Here is a 19,337-nt window from a genome sequence, read left to right as displayed (position 1 = left end):
TATTTATGTGTGTATACACACACACACACACATATCCATATATATATGTATATGTATGTGTGTATATATACATATACTACTGGTTCTGTTTCTCTGGAGAGCCATGACTGACACATGTCTTTCAATCTCTATTTTAGCTTCTGAGTCCTGTCTACCTAATAGTATTGAGCATGTGTAGGGGAGTAAGAACAGAGTGGGGAGAATTACATAAAATTCCTCTGTTTCTATTTTTGGTTTATTATCCTAAAAGACCCATTTATATTTCTTTCCTGTGAATTGTCTGGTCCTATTCTTTGCCTATATTTCTAAAAATTTTTTTGAGATTTATTTATTTTGGAGAGAGAGTGTGTGTGTCAGCAGGGGGAGGGCCAGATGGAGAGGGAGAGAGGGAGAATTCCAAGCAGACTCGAACCAAGTACAGAGCCCGATGCAGGGCTTGATCCCGCGACCCCAGATTATGACCTGCGCCCAAACCAAGAGTCAAACGCTCAACCGACAGAGCCGCCAAGGTGCCCCTCCTTGCCTATCTTTCTAACAAGTTAGTATTTTTCATACTAACCTTTCACTTGTGATGTGATTATGCATATTTTTTCCCAACTTGCTGTCTTTTGGGTTTATGGTGTCATCACTGTTATGTCAGCCTATATGTCATATAAAACTTTCCTATTTTTCTGTAGTTGAATGTGTCAATCTTTTCTTTTTTCAGTTAGGAATTACAGGTTTACTTTCTTATTTTGATGAAGACATAACAGACAAAAACCAAACAAACAAAAAAACCAAAACAACCAGACACATCAATATAGAAAACTCCGAAAAGAAAACACGTGGTTATGTTTGAAAGCAAGGCTGGGCTCAAACAGCCTTCCAGTCAAATACAACTAAATGTTTTGCTTAAGTGTTTAGGCAATATTTTTGTTTGTTTGTTTTTAAGTAGGCTCCATGCCCAGCATGGAGCCCAACGTGAGGCTTGAACTCATGACCCTGAGATTAAGACCTGAGCTGAGATCAAGAGTTGGATGCTTAACTGACTGAGCCACCCAGGCGCCCCTAGGTTTTCGTTTTGTTTTGTTTTTGACTACCTATTGTCCCAACCCTTTTAGTATTTATTTTTAAACATATAATTGAAACATTTATTGAAAACATACTCTGGAAAAATTGCTTACATGTACAACATCCTTCTTTCACTCATTTTTGAGTTGGGTACCCTGTGGCCTGGGGCATCTGTCAACTTGCTCAAGACTGCCCACTTGGTAAGGAGAGTTTGCAGCTCTCCTGATAATTTTCCTATGTGCTCCGTCCTTCCTCCTGAGCCCCCCAAGCCATCCTTGTGGTTTGGGACCCCCCACCCCGACCTCTTGCAGCCAGCCTTCTATCAGGGCCAGTAATCCAATGCAACAGCTTTTGCTAGGGCAGCCCCATGCCTCCAGGGTACACACACTGGGGGGTCCAAGCCCTATGGACACAGTTCTCCTGGTTTACCCAGAGCTGGGGAGGAGCCTCAGACCATGGCTTTCTGTGTCTGGACAAGATTCAAACTCAATGCAGAAGACTCACAGGATTAAAAGAGGGGGGAAAGTAGTGAGCTTGTCCATCCAGCTCCCTCTGAGTATTACTGCAGTTGCCAGATGCCACTTAAATCTTATTTCTGCACATATTTGGGTCTATTTCTATATTTTGTTCTAATTGGTTTGTTTGGCTTTTCATGCACTAGTACCAAAGTGCTTTCTTTAAAGACTTTATTTAGGGGCGCCTGGGTGGCTCAGCTGTTAAGCATCTGCCTTTGGCTCAGGTCATGATCCCAGGGTCCTGGGATCGAGCCCCGCATGGACCCCGCATGGACCCCGCATGGAGCCCCGCATGGAGCCCCGCATGGAGCCCCGCATCGGGTTCCCTGCTCGGCGGGAAGCCTGCTTCTCCCCCTGCTTGTGTTCGCTCTCTCTGTCAAATAAATAAATAAAATCTTAAAAAAAAAGATTTTATTTATTTATGAGAGAGAGAGAGTGAACGAGCAGGGGGGAGGGACAGAGGGACAAGCAGACTCCCCGCTGAGCAGGGAGCCCCGATGTGGGGCTCCATCCCAGGACGCTGGGATCATGACCTGAGCCGAAGGCAGACGCCCAACGACTGAGCGACCCAGGCGCCCCCAAACAGGGTAGTTTAAAACACACACACAAAATCTATTAATCCTATTAGTTTTTTTATGGGAATTATGTTAAATTTATAATTGTACTTAAGGAGAACTGAAATGTTTATGATATTGGGTCTTACTATCCAAAAACATCATTCATCTTATCACTTGACTTAGTTTTCCTATCTGTAAACTAAGAGTAATAATACCAATCTCGTAGGGCTGTCTTCAGAATTAAATGAGAAAATGCTTGGGAAGGACGGCAGAGTAGGAGCCAACGTGCTGCTCTGCCACTTCCTAGCCTGTGAGCTTGGGCTATTCTGAACCTTGGTTCTCTCATTTGCAAAACGGGGAAAATAACAGTATCCGCTTCATAAGGGCTGTAATCAAGGCCAAATACGGGGAGGCATGCATGCAAAATACGCAGTGCACTGCCTGGAACGTAAGTGCTCAATGAATATTAGCTGTTCTTCCAAAACATAGGCTATCCCAGCGAACTGTGACTGGAAGCAAAGGCTTTCCGGGATCCACCCTAGGTGGAGGGCTGTTGGGGCAACTCTTCTGTCCGAGGACCTACCTAGCCACCTGTCGCCGCTCCGGATTTTGCCAGCTCGTCTGCGACGGCAGTCGGACTAGAAGCGGCGATCCCGAGCGTCCAGGTGCACTGCGAAACTTCCAGGCTCCCGCCCTGCCCCGGGAGCCGCGGCGCTGCCACGTCTCGCGCGTCGTGCTCTCCGTACGGGAGGGGGCGGAGCCAAGTCTGGCCCGCCCCCGGGATCGCTCTGCGCGCCTGAGGCCCACCCCTCCGCGGCCCGAGTCGTCGGTAGGCGGCCCCGGCGATTCAGAGCGCCGTGACGCTGCGAGGGGGCGGGGGCAAGCGCGCGCCCGGAAGTCCCGGGGGAGGGGGTGTTACGCATATCCGGCGAATAGCTGGCGGTCCCGGGTGCTGCTGGGCTGTGTGCTGTGAGGGAGGGTCGAAGCCGCCAGCCGCCGCCGGAGGAGGACCCTTGGCCGTGAGTCGGGGAGCTGCTGCGAAGGAAGGAGCCGAGGGGCCGGTGGGGCTGGGGCGGACGGCGGGGAGGGTCGGGGCGGAGGCCGGCTCAGGCGGGGTTGCTGTGTGTGTGGGGGGGGGGGGAAGTGACACGCAGGCGGTTCTGTGGGGCCTCGGGGCTGGTTCTGGGTGGGGACGGGCCGACTTGGCCGGTCTGCTCCGTTCCCTGACAGCCCTTGGGGTATCGGGTCGATCTGCATTCCTTCGGGGGTCCCGCAGCTGCTGGGCGGGATAACAGTTTTCTTGTCTGTACTGTGCGCTCAGGTTTGCGGATCGGTTTCACATCCCGTCTCGGATGAGCCTCACAGCCGTTGGGCGGGTGGGAGTCCTTGATGACTATCCTTAGTTTGCATCCTGGGGAATAATAAGGCTCGCGAGGCAGTGAATTGGCCAAGGCCCGGCAGATAGCAAGAGGAATGTTCGAACCGGATCCTTTGACTCCCAGTCCAGTGCGGACCCCCCTCCCTGACTTTCAGCTCTGTGTTATCGTCAGATGCCCTGAGTCGAACCCCGTATTTTCTTTTCCACCTTCTTTTCCTCCCCTCTCTTTAGTGCGTGGAAAAATTCCTTCGTGTGCATTTGGTATAGATTAGTGTTTTCTTCATGATTCTAGCCTAGAGGTCAGGAGTGCACTTGTGAGGGTTGGCACTATAAATTGTCTCTCTTAGTATCTCCCTTGCTCTTGTCTTTTCTCCTTTACCTCGATCTTTCTGCTTAGGTCGTGACAGGGTAACTGTGGTGCTCTGCCTGGGGGCTTGCTTGACCTTTGATATTTACCCTGCAGCTAAGCATAGTTTCTTAGCTAAAAACCAGCAGCCTGCTATCCCAGATGTGTCCCAGGAATGGTGTCTCAAAGTTGTAATGAGTATGCGTAAGAAATAATGAGTATGTAGAGAGAGTAATGCATATATTACTGGCTAATGGTCAGTATTGGCTAGTGCTCCTCTTTTTTATTTACTTCATTCTGATGTCATTGCAAATTTTAGTTTGGGGTACATTGGCAGTGCTTTTGTGGTAGTTTAGAGTTCTTAAATTTTAGGGTACGCTAATTTGCCACAAGATGCCATAAGGTGGTAGAGTGGATCAAGGATAGGAAATAAATAGAATGCTAGTTATTAAAATACCACTCAGAAGACATGATAAGTTGTAAGGAAGAAAACTTTAGAAGATTATCATCTGTTTAGCTGGTGGGTTAAGGAAGTTTTATGTTTCTTTAAAAGCAGTTTTGTGATTTGGATTTGAATTTTATGTAATATTAACAGGAAGAGCTTTGGCTTCGGCATTTAAAAAGGAAGGTTTCAGTTTTGGCACTGACACTTTTTTAGCTGAGCAGTTTTGGTTAAGGCAGCTGACCTAGGAGTGTCAGCATCCTTTCCTTGTTGAAAACTAAGGACTCCTGCCCAGTAGGGTTTGTGTGAGGTTGAAATGAGATGTATGTGCAGGCATTGTATAAAACTGTAAAACTACTCATGAGGGGTACAAATCCTAAGATCTTAAGGATGGAGGATCCACCGAAGCCATTTCCTTAACTTTGGGTAGCAATACAGTGCAACACTTTGGGTCCGTAATGGTTTTTATTATTTTTTTTAACATCACCTGAAGAGTTTTTTCAGGCACTTTTCCATAGATCATTTTGGAGGGACTTTTAAAGCAAGAATGTCAGGGGGAGATAAATTGGAAAAATCAAACTAATTCAGTTACCATGAGAAATTCCTTAAAGGGGGGTTTTCCCATTGTCACCTTTGGAGAATTCATTGAGTTTGGAAGAATTCTAAAACGATGTGGTAAAACTCCACAAAGAGTCTATAATAAAGTATTGACTGTAACCCTGTGTAGTACAAATGAATATGTAACGGTGGGTTTTAAAGGAGTGATCAGAGTAGGAGTGATCTTAAAGAGAGGTTCTCTGTAAAGGTGAGCCTCACTTCTCCAAGTTGTAGGCTGAGAAAAGTAGGGAAAGATGACTGGTTTGGGGGAATTGCAGAGAAGAGGCACATTGTTCTTTTACTTATCTACAGAGGAAACCTAAAAACAGGAGCTTTGTAAGTGTCTTTAAGTCATTAAACTTCTTAAAGTCCCGACTAAGTTACCAAATTATTTAACATGCTAAATTTGGTCTCTTCCAAAATATATATTAAGATTTTATTTATTTATTTGAGAGAGAGAGAGAGTACAAAGCAGGGGGAGTGGCAGAGGGAGAGGGAGAAACAGACTCACTGCTGAGCAGGGACCCCGATGGGGGGCTCCATCCCAGGACCCCAGGATTATGACCCAAGCCGAAGGCAGACGCTTAACCGACTGAGCCACCTGGGTGCCCCTGCCAAAATATATTTTAATATTACTGAAAAGGGCAAAAAACCCTCCCATAGTTAGTATTTTTTTTATAAAAGCTTTTGCCTTAGCCTCTACTTTCACCCAAACTCCCAAGCCTCATTTGGCCTTCCATGTTAAGAGCCATAGAAAATAAGCATTAGGCAGTCCCTAAGGTTTATAGGTAAGGCCTTATTTTTTTTTAAAGATGTTATTTATTTAATTGAGAGAGAGAGAGCATACATGCCCACAAGCAGGGGGGAGGGGCAGCAGGGAGTCCAATGCAGGACTCTCAGGACTCAATCCCAGGACCCTGGAGTCACGACCTGAGCCAAAGTCAGACGCTTAACCGACTGAGCAACCCAGCCGCCCAGGCCTGATTTAAAAAAAAAAAAAAATTCAGGGTGCCTGGGTGGTTCAGTCGATTTGAGCATCTGCCTTCAGCTCGGGTCATGATCAGGGTCTTGGGATCAAGCCCCACATCAGGCTCTCTGCTCAGGAGGGAGTCTGCTTCTCCCTCTCCCTCTTCCTCTGTGCTCTCTCTCCCTCTCTCTCAAATAAATAAATAAATAAATAAATAAAATCCTTAAAAAAACAAAACTCTGTCACTGGATAGAAAAAAAATTATATATATATATATGTTTCAGTTTATTTAGTTACTTATTTAAGTAGTCTCTACCCTTAATGTGGGGCTCAAAAATCACGATCCTAAGATCAAGAGTCACAGGTTCCTCTGACTGAGCCAGCCAGGAGCCCTCAAATTAACATGTATTGCCTCAACTTTTCAACTTCTTTATCTAGCATTCTTTGAGTAAAGAATATAGGTGGGTTTTTGTGGATAACCCTGTTAAGGTCACTAGTAAAAGTAACAAAAGTAAACTTTTGTTTACTTTTTAAAACAAAAGTTCATGGAAGTTGTATTTGATAGCAGTTGGTCACATCTAGTGTAGCCTTGTGTTCACATGCTCTTGCTGATGGAGAGGAGTGAAAGTGGGGGATCTTTCTTTTTTTTTTTTCCCCACCAAATCTGAGATATTGACGCAAAAGTTCAGTGACCAGAAAATGCTGAACCTGAGAAACTTTGACACCACCACTGGCTTTAGATCTTACCCTCTTAACTCCTTTCAGAGTCCTCTTGCTCATTACCAGTGTATGTAGACCTTTCAGTAGCTTTGGGTCATCTTTTGTTTTGTCTAGGCTTATGGAAAACAGTAGGAAAAGTGGTCTTAATATTAGTACTAATTAGTGTGTGTACTTGGCTAGGAACCTACTTCTATGCCCTGAACAAGTATTCTTATTTTAAGAAAATCCCTATTTGTAAAATGGGTTAGGTCTTGGTTACTCACATTATGAAAAGATTCTCTTATTTCTTCATGGTTCTCCATAATAGTGATATCATTTCTTTTTATAAGTCAACACACAAATCTGCAAGAGGGGTTAAATAAGTATTGTTAAGAAACATAGCATTAGTGGGGCGCTTGGGTGGCACAGTCAATTAAGCTTCTGACTCTTAGTTCAGCTCCGGGTCATGAGCTCGGGGCTCCCTGCTCAGTGGGGAGTCTGCTTGAGATTCTGTCGCTCCCTCTGCCCTTCCCTCCTCCTGTGAGCTCTCTTTCTTTCTCAAATAAATAAATAGATCTTTAAAAAAATAATAGTCATTGGTAAGTGGGGCAGGGCAAATTATGTCAGCCATTAGGATTTTGGTGACTGTTTTTTAGAGCTGTTTACAAGGAGGGGTTAATATGCTTTTCATTCTTATTTTCTGCTTAGTGTATCGATGTGACATTTTGATCTAGATTATTGATGGGACTGATTTCGTAGAGGTTTTGCTAACTGGTATCGACAGCAGCCATGTATCTAGGGAATGTGAATGAGCAGCTGCCTGGAGGAGAAAGTTACACAGTAAAAGAGGAAAGTATATCTTTAATTTCTAGTCCTTGGAGTATCATAGATTGAAAACTGATAGAAAATCGGGAGTTTGTGCAGATCTGAGTACCCCAGAGACTTCCCTCCAGGGTGTAGAACCCTTTATTTTCTTACGCCTGAAAACATGGGACAATAAACATCAGGGCTACCGAATAAGGGTTAACTTCTCCAGAGCTGTACTAGCATTCAGAAAGCTAATGTTTGCTGCTTTCATATTTTCTGCAGGTAGTAAGCATTAATAATGTCTTTCATCTTTGAATGGATCTACAATGGCTTCAGCAGTGTGCTCCAGTTCCTAGGTAAAGCCATTTCCTCGATATATATCATAGGTTTCAGACTTTGTACATTTCCTCCAACAATCTAAATACAAGCAGCCTTTGGTAAGTAGAAAGCAAAATTACGTTAAATTTTTTTTCTTTTTTAGGACTCTACAAGAAATCTGGAAAACTTGTATTTTTGGGTTTGGACAATGCAGGCAAAACCACTCTTCTACACATGCTCAAAGATGACCGATTGGGCCAACATGTTCCAACATTACATCCGAGTAGGTTTGAAAATACCAGGTGACCTTTTGATATTTGAAGGTCATTGTCACGGTTTGGGGATGAATCCCCAGTTGATTCATTTCTTGAGGTCTCAAAAGACCACTCACTTGAGAAAAATTCCTGTAGGACACTCAGGTCATATACCCCTAAATCTAACCCTCTGGGACTCTATTCTCACTAGTCCTGTAAGGGGACACATTTCCCATGTCTTCTTCTGAGAAGCAGTAGACACTTCGGAGAAAAAGAAACTTGGCTTCTTAGAATAATTTAAGAAATGTTTTCACCCTTGTATCCTTTTCTTTCCAAGGTAAAAGCTTCATTAAGTTTTGCGTGTGTATTGGCTTACAGTACTGGGAGCTGGGCCTTGTTGGATGGAAGAGTTTATGTCTTTTTTCTGTTTTGACAATTTTTCAGCATCAGAAGAGCTTACAATTGCTGGAATGACATTTACAACTTTTGATCTTGGTGGGCATGAGCAAGGTAAGAGATGATTCAGTGGAAGACTGGTATTGACGTATGGTTCTTTTTATACCCTCTTTATTTTTTTTAAGCCTTGTGACATTTTTACCTTTTAAGTGGTGATTAAATTATGATTGAGATCTTATCACTTAAAATTGTTAAGTAAAACTTGTCAAAAGTTGCATAAATACAGAGAACTCCACTCCTTTATACCTTTTGCCCCAATTTATTAGTCTCTATGTAAGACATACTAAGTTATCAAACCTAGGAAGTTTTATTTTTATCTACTCTGTAGTGTATATTTCTCTTTTTGTCAGTTGTCTCCATAATCTCCTTTATAGCATTTTTCCTCTTGAACAAGATCTAGTACAATATCAAATTTAATCATGTCTCTTTTATATCCCTTAGTCAATGGAGTGTAAGTATGTAGAAAATCATTATTATTTGTAAGTAAGTTCAAATTTGTCAAAAGTTGCAAAAATAATACAGTGATATACTTGTGACCACTCTGATCTATTTTGTATACTCTATCCATATGGAGCGGTTGGTAGAACATTTCCTTCTCCCTTATTGTTCTTGTAGTACCTTTTGCCGAATGCAGGCCATGTCCATTTGGTTTCTAGATTCCTATCAGGTATCTTGTGTGGGTTTTGGAGATACATAGAATGGGGCATCTTTTTCTGATGGACACTTACTTCACATTTGGCAAGACTTGAGGCTTAGGAGTAAAACCTTTAAGATGTGAAAATAAATATTCTGCAAAGTAGGAAAAAGAAATTATTGAAATTTTATGAAATTTATTCATTTGTTATTAAATTGAGTTGAGAAGTCTCCTTTTGGAGCATTCATTATATTAGGTTGAATCTAATACAGCTTTTTAAAAGCATAGTTAAAAGAACAGAATATTGGTAATTTTAATTTTTTAGCCAAGTAAGTTTAACCAAAAATCTAAGGAGTGATCCAAATGATTTTATAGTCAGTGATTTCATTAATATATAATTACATTTATTTTAGTCTCTTAATATTTATATCCCACAAAATCATATGTAGTATGATCACAATCACATAAAATACCTGTATAGAAAAAAGATTGAATGAATATATAGGAAAACATTAGCAGTAGGTTTGTTTCTGTGGAGGATTATAGATGATCTTGTATCTTTTTTTTTCTATAATGAGCTTGTATTGTTTTCATTTGGGTAGGAATGGGTGGATGGTGGCTTTTCTGCTTCTTTCAAAAGGATTTGTAAAAAAAAATTAAAAAAAAAAAGGATTTGTAACTGTTTACAAATTTAAATTCAGAGATAATACAATTGTAAGAACTGAACTGAGACCATTTGGCGAATGCAGCAGGAAAGATGTTTTTAGACCTCTGAACTGAGACTTAATGTATTATTTGGTGTGATAAATTTAGCTTTCAGGTTTTGATAGATTAAGAAGGGGGGGAATATGTTACATGTAGTTTTGTTTGAGGAAAATTTATTTAACAGAATTACTTTATCGTAATAACTTAGCCACCATTTTACAGAAATTACTAAAATGCTATATATTTGGAGATTTCCTTTTTTTAAAAAAAAACTTAAAAATTTTAACTTATAAAAGTAGGCCAGGCTCATGGTGCCTGGCTGGTTCAGTCAGCAAAGCATGCAACGTTTTTTTTTTTATTTTTTATTTGCGAGAGAGAGAATGAGAGAGAGCACGAGACAGAGGAGGGTCAGAGGGAGAAGCAGACTCCCTGCTGAGCAGGGAGCCCAATGTGGGACTCGATCCCGGGACTCCAGGATCATGACCTGAGCCGAAGGCAGTCGCTTAACCAACTGAGCCACCCAGGCGCCCGCATGCAACTCTTGATCTCAGGGTCGTGAGTTCGAGCCCCACGTTGGGTGTAGAGATAACTTAAAAAAAAGGTAGTTCAGGCTCCATGTAACAAATTGAATACACACTCAGCATATGAATATGGAAGGTAAAAGGTGGAAGTTCCCCCAGCCTCTCCTTCCCCATCCCATTCTTTAGAGGTAACCATTATTAACTGTTTGATGTAGAGATGCTTTGTTATTCATCCCAGTGAAAGTAACTGGGAAGAAGTAGAAATGAATGGCTTAGAAATTATAATACAATTAAAGTATTGCTTCCCAAACCATTATCACTTCATGGCATAAACAAAAAAATAAATAAAATTTATAAGGCCTCCTGGGTTAAATATGGGGGACTGAGGTAATTGCCTGGCAACTTCAACCATCTGTCAGGCCCAATCTCCTGAGGATGGACGGAGCGGGTGTGTCAGTACACGTACACATTGGTTAGTTAGGAACTGACTTGGAACTAATGGTTTGTGGACAGGTAATTTGCATCTTGATGAATTTGGCTTTAGGGGTGAGGTAGGTCATTTAACTGAGTAGAAGTGACTGAGTGTCAGACAGTAGGGAGTGGTGGAAACTTTGCCAAATGGAAGAGCCCAGACTTCCTCTAAAGGGGTAGCTGCCACTCAGTTCCAGCTGATTAGTGACATGTAGGTAGGTATGTGTGGGATTGCCAGATGTTGCATTTTTTCCAAAAATCAGGCAGAAAACCTTGATTTTTTAAATTGAAAAAATCAGATTCAGTTCATACACCATTAGTGTATACCTTTGTTCTGATTTAATAATGGTTAGGACTTGGGGAATCTATATGGAATTGAATGCTATTGAAAACTAGCCAAGGTTTGCCCATTTTAGGGCAAAAAAAAAAAATAGATACATTTTTCAAAATATGTATTATTATTTTTTGATTAATGCAACTACAAACTTTGTCTTTTAGCACGTCGGGTTTGGAAAAATTACCTCCCAGCAATTAATGGGATTGTCTTTCTGGTCGACTGTGCAGATCATCCTCGCCTCATGGAATCCAAAGTTGAGCTAAATGTACGATTATATTTTTTCTTTTCTTGGTCTCTGTTTCTTTTAAGGAATACAGGTCAGTAGCGCTAATACTTCAGCATTCCAGTTACCATTTGATGAAAGTCCTAGTTACAGTAAGAAAGTGTTTTAAAATCTAAGCTCTTGCTTTTCAGTGTCCTGAGGAAACTCAGCTTGAACTCCAGAAAACGAACTTTGTTTATATCTATCATAGGGTGACTGTCCAGTTTGCTCCCACACTCCCCCGTGTGTGCCTGTTGCCCCAGCAGAGTGAATGCCTTTTTCCTTCACATATCATGGATGGTCCCTGTTTTTTGAAGCATTGGGAGAGTGAAACCTTAAGAGCGAGATTAAGGGTTCTTTATGCGTTTGAATCTGGGTTCTCACTCTGTGCCTGCCCACGCTCGCACTGAATGACTTCGTAGACCTTAGTTAGCAGTCTGTTCTCCGTCTTCAGTTCGGGTCACAGGCAGCATTTGATACTGTCAGGTTTTCTCCTTTCTCAACATTGCATTTTCTTGGCTTCACAGTTCTTGTCATGTTGCCTTTGTTAATCCTTACTGGGTCACCCTGCACCTCGTCTTTTTATTTGATTTGTGACGGTCTCTGTGCATTCTTGTTCCTGGCGATGTGAACCTGTGCCACGTTTATTTGTGAGTTTGTGAGTATGTTTCTTGAATCTATAGCTCTGGTCTCATGTAGAATCGCGTATAGGGCATTCCTTCCCTTACTTGACCTCTTGGCATTGGCCTTCTCTCTTTTCGTTGAATTCCCATTTGCATTCTTGGGTTTGGTATACTCTCTCTGGCTAATACTTCTCAGATTCTTTCACAAGCACCCATTCCCCTGCTTAAATCTTGGTGTTCCCTAGGGTCTGTACTGTATGCTAGGCTAGTCCAGGCTACTCTCATTCCTTCATCTGCCACCCACATGCCAGTGACTCCCATATGGATTTCTCTTGTTTAAACCTCTCTTGAGCTCTAGCCTCATACATAGTACTATCTACTAAAGAACTCCACCTACCAATTCCAGTCTCCCAGAATGGAACTATTCCCCACCATCTACCTGGACATGTGGTCCAGATCCTGTGAATGACTGTAGATTTCACTCCCACCCTGCCACATTCTATAATGCTAGAAGGAACTTTTCAGACTTATCATTGGCCTATTTAATATCCTTTAATAGATCTCTATCACCTTCTGGATAAAATCCACAAATCCTTTGCATAGCAAAGACTTTGCATAAAGTCTTCCCTGATCTTTCCTGTTTATTTTTCCAGCTTCTCTTCTCTTTATTGCGTACCTTGAACTACATTCCAAACAATAGAGAACAACTTGTCCTTCCTTCAGTATGCACAAGTGGCTGTCCCTGCCTGGCTTTCTCATCGGACCCCCACCCACTTTTGCTGGTAAATTAAAAAATGTCCTTTCAGAGATCCCGGAGTTCAGCCATGACCTCTTTTAGGAAGCTTTCCCTGACCTCTTGGACTTAGACTCGCCACCTTATCAATGTCTGTGGTCTTTACTGGTTTTCTTGTAGGTCTCTTCATCAGATTGTGAACTTAGAAGGGACCTACTTTTGTTTCTTTTTGAAACCCTTGCACTTAGCAAAGCATCAGACATACAGTAGGCATCTGGTTAGTATTTAATCAATGAATGACATCCTTACTCTGATTTTATCTAACATTTCCTGGAACCTAAGATGGTCAAAAGTATGTTCCCCTTTATCCCTTCAGCTCTACTCTTCTTTCCAAGCTTTTCCTGTCAGTGGGCACTGGATTTCCAGGCTTGAAATCTGTGCCAGCTCAGGCCCCTCTTACCTGTCTTACCATCTAGACATCAGTCTCCCTTCACTTCTTTCTCCACAGTGCCTGCTACACTATTCCTTGGATGCTGCCGTCTTAGGCTAGGTCATTGTCTCTTATCCGAGCACACATAGAGACTATGTGTGAATTCAATGTGTTTTTTTACACAGATTCTTTTTTAAGATTTTATTTATTTGAGAGTGGGGGTGGGAGGGGCAGAAGGAGAAGCAGACTCCCCGCTGAGCAGGGAGCCTGACATGGGGCTCTGTCCCAGGACCCTGAGATCATGACCTGAGCCGAAAGCAGACGCTTCGACTGAGCCACCCAGGCGGCCCTTTACACACAGATTCTATTCAGTACTTTCTGGATTTGGGGTCTTTAGGATCTATTGCAGCTAACTTCTCAGACAGGCATCATAATGTTGATCATGCCTTCCCATTCTATTTTACTGTATGTCAACATATAAAGACAGGCAATTCTCCATGTGGCTTTCTGAATTCTTTTCTTACTGTAAAGCATTGCTTATATTCTTCCTTCTGTCCACCTGTCCAAAACCTGCCCTTCTTTCAGAGCTTAGTTTGGGTTCCTCAACTTTGCTAAGACTTTCCTTAAGTCCACCATTTTCCCTGCCATTTGATTTCCCTGAATGTCTTTTAGTATTTATATTCTGTCCCTATTCATCGTGACAATCATACACTTGCCTTGCTTTGTTGACAGATGTGTATGAACATAGAGTGAGGATTTCTCGAGGCCAGGGATATGTCTTAACCTCTCTTTGTATCCCTCTCAGTGCCTGAGATAGTGCTTTGCACACACTGGGCACTCATTGTATATGTGGGGACTTCCTGTCGCCATCTTTTGAGGCTCTGTAGCCAGAGCATTCAGTCTTCTAGGACTGTGCTCAGTGGATAGCCTGAGGATGGTCTGTGGCTGAGTGATTTATCTCAGAGTTAAGGTTGGGGCAGTTCTGCTGCCTTGTAAATAGACACAGCCTTAAGTTGCAATTGTTTTGAGGCTGTTAGGGGATTTTTACCTAATGTCAAGGTAATTTTGAGGAGCTTCTTACCTAATATTAAGAGTGTTGTATAATGTGAAGATTTTTACTTCATCACTCAGGTATAAAGATGATCAGATTTTCTCTTTACATTTGTTACTTTGTAGACAAGTGAAAGTCCAGGTGGTTTTCACGATCTGGTGGGCGTTCATAGATTCCTCACCTAGCTCTTCTTTTATGTTGTCTTTAGGCTCTAATGACTGATGAAACAATATCCAATGTGCCAATCCTTATCTTGGGTAACAAGATTGACAGAACAGATGCGATCAGTGAAGAAAAACTCCGTGAGATATTTGGGCTTTATGGACAGACCACAGGAAAGGTAAGAGAAAAATCATCAGGGGACATATTAAGGAAATTCACAGCTGTTGAGACATTCATATTTTGCTATCTAGATTTTACTTGTCTTTCAAAAGTTTAACTGGGCCTAGGATTGGTTTTACCATAGGTGATTTGTAGTCATTCAGAAGGCAGGAGCCTATTCTTTCACTGTTTCCTGATGAAATTTTCCTCAGGTATATGAGGATGAAGAAATTGGTAGGAAAGCAGGTAGGAAATTGGTAGGAAATTGGTAGGAAAACTTACCGATTTAAGAATTGAGAATTAAGAATCTGACTCTCTTTTGATTCTAATTCAGAGAAATCTTTTTTGAAGGAGGCCTTCTTAACCAGAAATCAGTTTTGTTTTTGCCTGGAGATTTCAGGTTATGAAGACGAGTGATCATTCATGATCACTTTCCAAGCACTGAAACCCAAGCATTGGATTATCCTCAGTGTTCTTTGCTGAGAGAGGTAGGGCTGTGATCCCCATTTTGAAGATGAGGAAAATCTGAGCGTTATTTGTTCAGATCTACACAGCCAAGTCAGTGATAAAACCAGGAATAGAACCTGAGTCTCCCAGATCAGTAGGTTATATGCTGTCTCCAGTTGGAAGGAGAGCTCTGTTGCAGAAGTGCTTATGAGAGAAAAAATAGAGATCAACTGTAGTTAAGCAGGAATTCTGTTTTTTTCAGCTTGGAGTTTTGGCATAGTCAGTTTTAAAAACTTACCTTTTCTGGGGTCTCTGATAACCTTCTGACTTTTTTTAATATGGTTTCTTATTTCTTAGTGTTACCTCTTCTTGATTATCTATTTCTTTGTAGAAACATTTGCTTTAATTTAGTTTCCCCTCTTCTGCGTGAGTGTTATACAACATGAATTCTTAATTTCCTTGATATAATTTGTTATTAGTGTAGATTTCTGAATGCTGGTGCTAATGAAAATGTCCTTTTTTTTTTTTTTCTTTAAGAGTTTATTTATTTGAGAGAGAGCATGAGCAAGGGGAGGGTCAGAGGGAGAGGGAGAAGCTGATTCCCTGCTGAGCACGGGAGTCCCACTCGGTGCTCAATCCCAATACGCTGAGATCGTGGCCTGAGCCGAAGGCAGATGCTTAATCCACTGAGTCACCCAGGCGCCCCCCCCCCCTTTTTTTTAAGATTTATTTGAGAGAAAGAGCGGGCATGTGTGGTGGGGGGAGGGGCGGAGGGAGAGAGAATCTTGAGCCAACTCCCCACTGAGTGAGGAGCCTTATATGGGGCTCAATCTCATGACCCTGAGATCATGATCTGAGCCGAAACCAAGAGTTCGACGCTTAACTGACTGAGCCACCCAGGTGCCCCAAGAATGTCATTTCAAAAGAGTCTTGGACTTCTCTCCATCAAAGAGCATGCTGGTTCTGGGGTCCTAGTGGCCTTTTTCTTGGTTAGCTGTCATAACTTTCCAGATGCTGGTGTGTTAAAAGTAAAGGCTCTTTACAAAGAGTGGGAATAGAACTGTGCTGAAAGCATGAGGCTCTGGGGAAGTTATCTGTATGGCCTTGACCACATTTCTATAATTAATTCCTACTTCCATTTGCTTTTGAGGAATGAAGAGAGTGATTTGTGATCACCCTTTCAAGCTTTTCCACCATGGGGATGCTAACAGGCCTTTCTTGGTTTTGCCTCCCTTAGGGGAATGTGACCCTGAAGGAGCTGAATGCCCGCCCCATGGAAGTGTTCATGTGCAGTGTGCTCAAGAGGCAAGGCTACGGCGAGGGCTTCCGCTGGCTTTCCCAGTACATTGACTGATGTTTGGACAGTGAAAATAAAAGAGTTTTACTTCTCTGGACTGATCCTATTCACAGCTTCCTCATGAACTTTTCTAATAGAACAAGGAAAGCTCTTCAACCGTGTCTGGCGTTGAGAAGCCACGAGTCTCTGTCAGCTCTCCCATCGCCCAGTGGTGACATGTGCTCTTCTCCACACTGTCGGGAGGTAACGCTGCCCCACATGCTGGTGCAGGGCAGCATCCCGGGACTCGGAAGCTGGCAGGATTTGCTGGGTACAGCTGTGTGCCATCATGGGGCGCCTGAAAAGAAAAACACGTCTCACCACTGTGGTTGATTTCAAAAGAAAGTGATTCTATTTTTTAAAGAAAGTGTTGTTAATGTAATTGGTGTCCCTCCTAACTTTTTGAGTTCAAAATTTACTTGGTCCAGAGTTTTCTATTTTTTTCTTTTTGATCTAGTGAATGGCATTTAGATTCTTCATAAAATTATGCACAGAAACGTTGGAGGCCAGAGCTCAGTCAAGTGAACTCACTCCTGTTGAGTTAGCAGGTAGTGAGAGAAGCTCCCCGTCTCTCCAACTGCCTTGCAGTAGGCGGCGCCACCTTGTGCACGGTGGAGCAGGGGCGGGCAGGGCCTGGCCTGGTGGGGGCGGCAGGCTTCCCCTGTGGTCAGCCAGGGTCATTCCTCACCGCCATGTGTAGAGCAGATGGTTCACTGTGGGAGGAGTTCAGTACAGAGTGGTTATTTTATTATTTTTACTTTCAAAGCTACAGATTGCAGACAGTCTTTGCTTTTATACTGTTATGAAACTGTTTCTCTCCATAGCACCTCTTTCATTTTCAGTTCTAAAAAAATGACTTTTGCCTCATGAAAGAGAACATCCCCCATGTTGTCCTACACTGCAGGCGTGCGTCGGTTACTTTGCACAGCTTCTAGGGGAAAATTTTCTGAATAGGTGAGTCACACAGGACAGTTAACAGTTGAAGGGCTTTTAATTCTGTGAGTTGAGAACTTAAAAATCTGGCATTTGTAGCATTTGTTTGGATCCAGGAAAGATTCATTTAGTGGGCTTTAAAATTCTCACTTGCAGGATTTGGTCTTTTTATGGGACTGTCATGAGCTCTTTTTATAGGTTACCTTTTTTTTTTTTGGTATGAAATTGCCTTTCTCCGTTCCAGAAATAAGCTGGGGAAACTCTTAAGAACTTTGTGTAGTGTTGTTCTTTTTGAGCCAGCATCACTTGTCATTAAGAGCTCAGTATAAAAAGCCTCAGCATGCCCAGTAGTGTGATGAGGATCATTTTTATAGCATTCTTTTTTCTTAGTGCCATGTGTAAAATTGGATTTTCATGATCTTAACCAATATTAGAGCCTTTCTTAAAATGGGTGGATATCTTCCTTTTTCTTTAATGCGAGATTAGAAGTAGTTTTCCTCAAAACTGAAAATTGTGATGAAGATGCAAAGGTTTGAACTAAATTCAGTGGGATTCTTGTGTCTAATGTGAGGGTAGGGAAAGTGTGGATAACATATTCCAGGGGTGAGTGAGAGTATTACTCTTTAGTGGATTTCTCATTGTTAGTCTTCAGTACTGACCTATTAGGAAAGTATACTTTCTCACTGCCAGGTACCAAATGCAGAGGCTCAGTGAAGGATAAACCTGGGAAGAGCATGCCTTTCCTCTGTTAGCAAGCATAGCTGGATTAAAACAAAATTGTTCGTTTGGAAAGGGGTGAAAGCCTTAAATGAACAAATCTAGCTAATGGTGAATGAACTAGGTAGTTAACTTGCACACTTTTTAATTTCCTTTGGCTAAAGGTAACCCATACTTCTTTATCCAGAGACTTGAGAAGTATGATCGCAGTGCTAGTTTTTTTGTTTTTTGTTTTTGTGTTTTCCTCTTTGTCCCTAATCACTTCGTAGCAAGCTAGAAAACTATGGATTCTACACAGCTCAGCTCTTTGTGAAAGTGGTTTATTTTGGCCACTGGAGAAAGAGGGGATTGAAAAGTCAGCTGGCATCTATTTCTTGCTCCACAGAAAACCCTGTTCTATAAAAAGATAGCAAAAGAAGCTGCTGTGAGGAGCTTGGCTCTTAACAGGGAGGATCAGAGCTTTGTACAGGAACTCCCATGAATTGAGATTTTTCATTCTGTTTTATCAGAGTGCATATATGTCCTATTTCAGGAAAAGTTAAAACAGTCATTTACAAAAGAAAGTCAGTCTGTATCCTAAGCATTTTAATAAAAAGTTAAAACAAACTTGCTATCTTGTGCCGTTTATTTTTTCATTTATTTGCGTTGGTTGGTTCTGAGTTTGAACATATCCTGACGTTTGTTGTGTGTGGTGGGGGTGGGGAAGCAAAAGTTGTTCCCTTCCTAGGGGAAGAAATACTTACAAAGGATATGAGAGACAAGTTTTGCTACCGGGAGAAAAAAAAGGCTAGGGCAATTCACGCATTTCAAAGTAGTAAATTTAGTACCATTTGAGAGGCTTCGAACATGTGATCCCAGGATTGGTGGTATACTTTCTAAACAAAATCTCCTATTAACATGCTAGCAAGGAATGGGTCCAGTTTAGCTGTTTACCATTCATCATTTTATACAAAATTGGAGAGCTTCAGTTGAGTGCTGCCTTTGGTAAAATAGGGAAAGGAATGAAATGTGTGCTTGTACATTTACCAGGTTTGTAGGAAGCCTTGTTTTTAGAAAACCCAAATGAGATTCTAAAACTAAAGTAATGGGGCAAATAGAATGGGAAGCAAAATGCAACAGGTCCTTTTTGACCAAGCATTAAAAGTGTTAGAGGCATCTTGTGATTGAAACTAATGTCCCTGTTACTAAAATGATGCCATGGGTTCTATGTTTATAAATAATGTCTGTGTCATTTGAGTTAGAGTGGAACATGAAAAGTGCAGACTGAGTCAATGAGCCCAGCACTCAGGGGGTTTCACCTTGGCTGCTGGCTGTGACTGGGGACTCTAATGTGCTGTAAGCAGAAAAACCTGACGCATAACAAACGGTTCATGCTGGAGGCTTGAGCGTCATTTAAGGGAGTATCATGGGACTCGAGAGAGAGAAACTCT

General features: G+C 42.0%; 1 protein-coding gene across 1 annotated transcript; it reads left to right on the top strand.

Annotated features, from left to right (window-relative positions):
* The first annotated feature begins 3,035 nt into the window (after positions 1 to 3,035).
* LOC118019045 (GTP-binding protein SAR1a) lies at positions 3,036 to 18,513 on the top strand. The gene is made up of 7 exons (XM_035017867.1): positions 3,036 to 3,141; positions 7,641 to 7,714; positions 7,840 to 7,959; positions 8,375 to 8,440; positions 11,216 to 11,319; positions 14,362 to 14,493; positions 16,159 to 18,513. Exons 2-7 carry the CDS (start codon positions 7,657 to 7,659, stop codon positions 16,273 to 16,275), a joined length of 597 nt encoding a protein of 198 aa, XP_034873758.1. The 5' UTR covers positions 3,036 to 3,141; positions 7,641 to 7,656; the 3' UTR covers positions 16,276 to 18,513.
* Positions 18,514 to 19,337: the final 824 nt, after the last annotated feature.

Source organism: Mirounga leonina, unplaced genomic scaffold, assembly GCF_011800145.1.
Source record: "Mirounga leonina isolate KUSES-001 unplaced genomic scaffold, KU_Mleo_1.0 Mir_107, whole genome shotgun sequence".
Lineage (NCBI taxonomy): Eukaryota > Metazoa > Chordata > Mammalia > Carnivora > Phocidae > Mirounga > Mirounga leonina.
Note: the sequence above shows the minus strand (reverse complement) of the source record. Positions and strands in the feature narration are given on the sequence as shown.